Source organism: Gopherus evgoodei, unplaced genomic scaffold (assembly GCF_007399415.2).
Source record: "Gopherus evgoodei ecotype Sinaloan lineage unplaced genomic scaffold, rGopEvg1_v1.p scaffold_40_arrow_ctg1, whole genome shotgun sequence".
NCBI classification, from domain to species: domain Eukaryota; kingdom Metazoa; phylum Chordata; order Testudines; family Testudinidae; genus Gopherus; species Gopherus evgoodei.
Window position 1 is genome coordinate 1,236,856 of NW_022060061.1, and position 7,188 is coordinate 1,244,043.

Here is a 7,188-nt window from a genome sequence, read left to right on the forward strand (position 1 = left end):
GGTGCGGGCAGGACCTGGTCGGGGCCGCCCGTGAACGAGTGGCAGAGGTGGGGGCAGGATCCAGGCGTCCGATCCATCGGCACAGTGCCCCCCCCCCGAGCTGCTCTGCCTCCTACAGGCTGGGGTTGGGCTGCACCAAAGCGCTGGGCGCTGCTGCCAAACACAGGCCCCGATCCTGCAGCCTGGACTCCACCAGGCAGCCCAGGGCAGGGGCAGATCCTGGACGGGTCGGGCCCTCGCCCTGCACTGGGTCTCCGGGGCAGGGTGCAGGGAGAGTTGGGCTCTGTACCTGCCTCCGCCCCGACTCCCTGGGGGCAAATTACAGCGGCCTGCTGGGCCGCTGGCTGTCCAGTTAAACTGCGCTCTTCGACGGTCGGGGTGCGGGCAGCGCCTGGCACGACGGGGCCCCGATCTCGTCTGGGGTCTGGGCAGCGCCTGGCACGAGGGGGCCCAGATCTTGGCTGTAGTTCCAGCTGCTTCCCCCCTCCCCGGGGTAGCCACCAAACCCAGCTGTGCCGATTCCTCACCCCGCTCGGCTGGATTTTGGCCGAGGCCCGGGGCAGGCAGCGTCGTGCCCTGTGAACCGCAGCTCAGGTGGCCCTAGCTTTGCCCAGCCCCCGGGAGAAGGCGCCCAACCCTGCCGAGGGGGCTCGGCCCAGCGGGGGCAGAGTGGGGTTGGCAAGGGACATTTATGCCCGGGCCTCGCGAGCCCCATGGAGCCTGGGCTGCAGCCAGATGCATTTGGCACCGTCCCGTGCTGGCTTCGTTTCACTCAGCGGCGCCCGGCCGCTCCTGCCGGGGCCCACCGCACCCCTGGGCTGGGCCGGCCCCAGCAGCTCTAGGGCTGGAAAATCCCCCCCTGCCCCCGCGGGAACAGGCCCAGCCAGACCCCGTGACGTGCCCAGGGGCCTGGCGCTGAGCCGGGAATTGATCCCGAAGTTCCAGCCTCCATATCAGGGCCCCTCGTCCCCCTCCCCACACCTGGCAGGTGCCGCCCCAGGCCTGCTGGGGCGACTCGCGCTACCTGCACCCTCCCCTCGAGGGTCCCGTCCCGCTGCCTTGCCGAACCTCAGCCACACAGCCCAGGACACCTGGGTTCTTTTCCCAGCTCCAACCGTAGGGCAGTCCCAGCCACTGCCTCAGTTTCCCCTCCCACCCTGCATCGAGCTAGACTGGGAGCTCCTTGGGGTCTGGATGCTGTTGCACCCTGTGTCTGGGCAGCGCCCAGCGCGACGGGGCCTGGATCTCGGGCAGGGTCTGGGCAGCCCCTGGCACAAAGCGGGGTGGGGGCGGCAGATCTCAGCGCTACCGTAATACACCTAATAGTAACTAATTAACATCCAGCCCAGCCCCTAACCCGGCTGAGGCCCTTCACTGCCCCCCCACACCGTGCACCAGCCGTTGGGTCTATCAGGGCTGGGCGCTATCACCCAGCACATGCTGGGACGGGCCTGGCCAGATTAGATGGGCGGGCCGGTGCTCCAGGGAAAGTGAGTGAGTGTGGGGTGAGGCCTGGCTCGGCCACTGGCGGGGGGGGGAGGCCTCAGTTTCCCCTCCAAAGCCTTGGTGAGTGTCAGCTCTTCAGGTAAGGACTCTGTTCAGTGCTTGGGCCGAGGGGGGCCCCACACTCCTGGGGGGGCTGCATAGGGGCCAGCAGGTGGGAGGGGTCTGCCCAGCCCCCTTCTGCCCCCCATGGCCCCACAAACCAGACTCGGATCCCAGGAATTCAAACAATCCAAAGGTTTTTGGTTTTATTGTTAAATCACTTTATAAATAAACCCCTGGCCAGTGCCCCTCCCCAGCCGGCCAGACAGGGGGCCGGGCCGGCCGGGCAGGATGCTGAGGGGAGACCATGTACCCCTGTTCTGGCCCAGAACAACGCAGGAGACAAATTCAATGGGTGCATGGGGGGGGTCCAGTTTGGGGTTAACGCTGGTGGCTCAGACAATGAAGAAGGTGGGGGTGGGGGTGGGGGTAAAAGCATAGGGGCAACTGTGATTGGAGGGGGACAGGGAAGGCCTGGGCTCCCCCCAGGCCCTGGCAGAGTTGAAGGAGGCAGGAGGGCCCTAAGCCGGATGCTCTTGGGCCCCCTCGGTACAGCTGGCGGCTGCTGCTGGGGGGTGTGGGGGGTTGGCACTGACACTGCAGGCCTGGGGAATCCCCTGCCCGGCCCCATGTGGAGGGCCTGAGGTGGGAGCTAGTGGAGGGGCCCATGCCTGGCAGTCCCCCCCCCCCCAATCTCTGCACCCCTTTGCTGGGGACACCACCCGCCCCACTGCTAATACACCAGCCCCCCAACTCACTTCCAACAGCCTACCCCTGTGTTCCTCCCCCCTTTAACCAGCTCAGCACCCCAGCCCCCCTCCTTCCACCCCTGGGTTAATAAATGTCCCAGACCCCCCTCCTGCCAGGGGGGTCAAGGGAAGAGATTGCAGAGCTGGAGGAGAGGGGGGCTCCTCTGGGTGAGAAAAGAAACATACAGAGTCGAGTGGTCTCCCCGCAGGGGGCAGGGTTTGAGAGTAGGCCTGGTCCGGGGGGAGGCTGGTTGGGCCGGCTCCACATGGGAGGCTCAGCAAGGCACGCTGGAGGCTGGGAGGGGTGACTCCCCCGCGCCCCGGACTGGAAGAGCGGACGCAGCTGGTCCTAGGTCCTCGGGGATCCCGCTGGCTCCTCCTAGCACCTCCAGCTTGCGGAAACTTGACCCGTTCAGAGAGTTTCAAGGGGGACGGGACCCTCCAATTAATGCAATGGGTGAAATTAACGCGGCAAATTCGTGCCCTACCCGGTGGGTGGGGGACCCTGGAAACTGCCGGCTGTGGAAAGACCCCATGGAACAAGCCAGTCCTGGATTCCCAGCTCAGGGAAGGGAGTGGGGTGGAGTGGTGAGAGCCAGGACTCCTGGGTCCCATTCCTGGCTCTGCCACAGGATTCCGTGTGATCCTGGGCAAGTCCCGGCTCTTCTCTGCCTCAGTTTCTCTGCTCCTGTGTGTATTACGGCTGGGAGCTGGGGGGCTCACCGGTGGGTGGAGCGTGGGACGAGGGGGGCGTAGAGCTGGGGGATCCGGCGGCTCAGCAGGGGGTGCAGCGACTCCCGGAGGCGCAGGTAGTTACGTTCCAGCTCCCGGTGATACTCGCGCTGGTCTGGCCCGATCAGCGACTTGTTCTTACGCAGGGCGTCTTCGCACCTGGAACCCGGGGGGGGGGCTCATGACCACGGCCAACAGGGTTCCCAGAATGCACTGCTGCTCCCCCCACTGAGTGCAGGCTCAGTGCCAGGGAAAGACAATGGCAGGGGACAGGGAGCTGGGGGACCCTACCTGGGGGAGAGGGAATCCCTTCAGGGAAGCCCCTGCCTCAACCCTGCTTGGCAGGGAGGGGCCAGGACCCAGACCCCACCTCTTGGGGGTGAGGCCGGCCCTGGAGAAGGGGTGTGAGGGGCTGGGCAGGGGGATGGCTGGGCCGTGCAGCTGGGGGAAGATGGTGGTGCTGGGGGGGGCAGAGGGGCAGATGGAGGTGCCGATGGGGGGCGGGGGGGACTGGTACCGTTTGGTGAAGTCCCTGAAACAGAGACGCAGCTTGTTGTGGTGTCGGTAGAGCCGGGGGTCGTCTGGGATCTCGGCCAGGAACACCTGGGCCACCTCCAGCGGGCCCTGGGCAACGGGCAGTTGGTCAGTGCCCTGCCCCCTCCCCCCAGCTCTGCCGGTGCCCCTCACTCCCAACCCGCAGGCCCCACTACCACAGCCCTCCTCCCAGCTCTGCCGGTGCCCCTCACTCCCGACCCGCAGCCCCCGCAACCCTTGCCCTCCCACCCAGCTCTGCCGGTGCCCCTCACTCCCGACCCGCAGGCCCCACTACCCCAGCCCTCCCCCCAGCTCTGCCGGTGCCCCTCACTCCCGACCCACAGCCCCCGCTACCCCAGCCCTCCCCCCAGCTCTGCCGGTGCCCCTCACTCCCGACCCGCAGCCCCCGCAACCCCTGCCCTCCCACCCAGCTCTGCCGGTGCCCCTCACTCCCGACCCGCAGCCCCCGCTACCCCAGCCCTCCCCCCAGCTCTGCCGGTGCCCCTCACTCCTGACCCGCAGCCCCCGCAACCCCTGCCCTCCCACCCAGCTCTGCCGGTGCCCCTCACTCCCAACCCGCAGCCCCCACTACCCCAGCCCTCCCCCCAGCTCTGCCGGTGCCCCTCACTCCCGACCCACATGATTCAAGTCCTGGCACAAGGGTCAAAGCTGCCCTAGGGCAGGTCCAGTGGGGCAGGGAAGGATCTGTGCCCCCTCCCAGGCCATGGCCGGTGCGTGACCCCCGAACTCCTCTGCCCTGCCCAGGGTGCTGCCCCACCTGGTTGACGGTGGTGCCCACGCAGCCCTGCAGCACCATCTGCAGCATCTTGGCGTCAGCTGGGTCCTGGTGGGTGGCGAAGGCCAATTCCTGCATCTTCTTCTGCATGTCCTCGATGGCCACCTCGATAGGGGTCAGGATGACCTGGGGGCACCGGGGAGGGGGTATCAGCTCAGCCTCCCCAGACCCTCAAACCCCTGCAGCATCCTGCCCCCAGCTGAGCCCCCCCATCCCACGGTGCCCCCTGCTGAGCCCCCACTTCACGCCCCCTAGCCTGGCACCACCTGCCGAGCGCCCCTCCTCTACCACACAGTGCCCCTGGCAAGCCCCAGCTCACGCCCCATAGCCCAGCATCCCCTGCCGAGCACCCCTCCTCTACCACACAGTGCCCCCGGCAAGCCCCAGCTCACGCCCCATAGCCCAGCACCCCCTGCCGAGCACCCCTCCTCTACCACACAGTGCCCCCGGCAAGCCCCAGCTCACGCCCCATAGCCCAGCACCCCCTGCCGAGCGCCCCTCCTCTACCACACAGTGCCCCTGGCAAGCCCCAGCTCACGCCCCATAGCCCAGCACCCCCTGCTGAGCACCCCTCCTCTACCACACAGTGCCTCCGGCAAGCCCCAGCTCACGCCCCATAGCCCAGCACCCCCTGCCGACCACCCCTCCTCTACCACACAGTGCCTCCGGCAAGCCCCAGCTCACGCCCCATAGCCCAGCACCCCCTGCCGAGCGCCCCTCCTCTACCACACAGTGCCCCCGGCAAGCCCCAGCTCACGCCCCATAGCCCAGCACCCCCTGCTGAGCACCCCTCCTCTACCACACAGTGCCTCCGGCAAGCCCCAGCTCACGCCCCATAGCCCAGCACCCCCTGCCGAGCGCCCCTCCTCTACCACACAGTGCCCCCGGCCGAGGCCCCACCTCACGCGCCATAGCCCGGCACCCCCTGCTGAACGCCCTTCCCCTACCCGACGGTGCCCCTGGCAAGCCCCCACCTCACGCCCCATAGCCCGGCACCCCCTGCCGAGCGCCCCTCCCCTACCCCACGGTGCCCCTGGCAAGCCCCCACCTCTCGCCCCATAGCCCGGCACCCCCTGCTGAACGCCCTTCCCCTACCCGACGGTGCCCCTGGCAAGCCCCCACCTCTCGCCCCATAGCCCGGCACCCCTCCCCTACCCCACGGTGCCCCCCAGCGGCCGGCCAGTAGCACCTCCTCCTTGTGGACGACGGGCAGGCGGGTTCTGATGTAGGGGAAGGCGTGCGAGGTAGTGAGCAGAGTCTTGCGCTTGTGCTGCTCGTGCAGCTCCCCGTGCGCCCGCCCGTCCTGCGTGAAGGGTGTGCAGAAGAGGAAGGTGCGCAGGCCGTAGTTCTTCTCGAAGTAGGTGACTCGCTCCTTCAGCTCGTAGGTGTCGAAGAACGGCTCCACATAGGTCAGCTGGATGTAGGCCTGGGACGGGGGGAGGCCGTGTGGGGGGGCATGGCTGGGGATCTGCCCCCCAGCCCCAGGGAGCCCCATGCCAGGAGCACCGGCCCACACCACCCTCCTCAAGGCCCCAGAGCTGGGTGACACTAGGAAAGTCCTTGTCCTGCTCCGTGCCTCGATTTCCCCTCCTGCCTTGTGTCAGGGCCTGTCTTGCTGAGTCCAGGCAGCAACCGGCATGACAGGGACCCCCAATCTCAGCTGGTGTCCACGCAGCACCTGGGGCATGACGGGGGGCCCTGATCTTGGCAGCATCGGGTGCAGTGGGGGAGGGAGGGGGCCCGATCTCAGCCGGGGTCTCCAGGCACTGCCGTGTACCTGAATGGGCCCAGGCAATTTACCTTGTTGGGGTCCAGCTTGCCCTTGTCCACGGGGTTCGAGTCCTTGATGATCTCGACCAGGTCGTCCCCGAAGCGCTCGGCGTAGAACTCCTGTGGGGGGGAGAGACCCCCCTTCTATGGGTCCGGACCTGGAACCGGCCACTTTCCAGCCAAGGAGCCTCCGGCTGGTACCCCCAGAACAGCCCCGGGTTACCCAGCCCGCAGCCTCCCTGGCTGGCAGCAGAGGGACCACGGAGGCCCAGCGTGTGTCGAGGGCCCCCCAGGGCCCCACCCCACTGTCCTGGGGCAGAGCTGCCCGAGCCGCAGACAGGATTCGCCTCGGTGCCTAGAGACCACAATGACGGGCAGAGGGGGCAGGGGTGCCTGGGGATCAGGGTTCCGTGAGGGGGGGCACCGAGTCAGGCTCCTGGGAGAGCTGACAAAATCCAGCAGGATTGCCACCCACCCACCCACCCCGCTGTAGGAAGCCGGGAGGCAGCACGAGGGGCAGAACCAGCCCACGGGACACCTCGCGCCCACCCTGACAGGACTCTGGCTGAGGGGGAGAGCAGGGGCCATTTCCAACCGAGTCACAGCCCCTAGGTCCCCAGTCCTGGGCTCCCGTCATCCTGCCAGTGCCTCTCGCTCCCAACCGCAGCCCCCGGCTCCCCCCGCCCGCACCTCACCTCCAGCCGGTGGGAGATCTCGGCCAGCTTGGTGATGGACGGTTCTTTATACACAAACTCCTGCTCGTCCAGGTCCCCGAACTTGCTGCCGTAAAACCCGACCCGGAAATACGTCCCGAACATGCGCTGGAGCCTGGGGCAGAGTGAGGCCGATGATCCTGGGCGGGCAGGGCCTGGGGGGGGGGGGCCGGGCAGAGGCCAAGAGCCGGGGGCCACAAGCACCTCATGGGCTCGGCTCTCCTTTAAGTGCAGCCACCTCTGGGGTGCAGCACGACAGCTCGATACAGCAACAGCTTGGGGGCAGGAGCGAGTGCCCCCTACTGAGCCCCCCACTCCTGCCCACAGCTTGGAGGACACGGCCCAGGGA

General features: G+C 67.8%; 1 protein-coding gene across 3 annotated transcripts in view; it reads right to left on the reverse strand.

Moving 5' to 3' along the window:
- Positions 1 to 2,943: 2,943 nt before the first annotated feature.
- DOCK6 (dedicator of cytokinesis 6) overlaps positions 2,944 to 7,188 on the reverse strand; it is a 51,186-nt gene continuing 46,941 nt past the window's right edge. For all 3 annotated transcript variants that reach the window (XM_030545799.1, XM_030545798.1, XM_030545796.1), the window contains 6 exons: positions 6,822 to 6,947; positions 6,157 to 6,246; positions 5,546 to 5,782; positions 4,339 to 4,482; positions 3,544 to 3,650; positions 2,944 to 3,185 (listed from right to left, as the gene is read on the reverse strand). In XM_030545799.1, the coding sequence (XP_030401659.1) occupies positions 3,014 to 3,185; positions 3,544 to 3,650; positions 4,339 to 4,482; positions 5,546 to 5,782; positions 6,157 to 6,246; positions 6,822 to 6,947 (876 nt within the window). In that variant the 3' untranslated portion in view covers positions 2,944 to 3,013. The remainder of the gene's footprint in view (positions 3,186 to 3,543; positions 3,651 to 4,338; positions 4,483 to 5,545; positions 5,783 to 6,156; positions 6,247 to 6,821; positions 6,948 to 7,188) is intronic.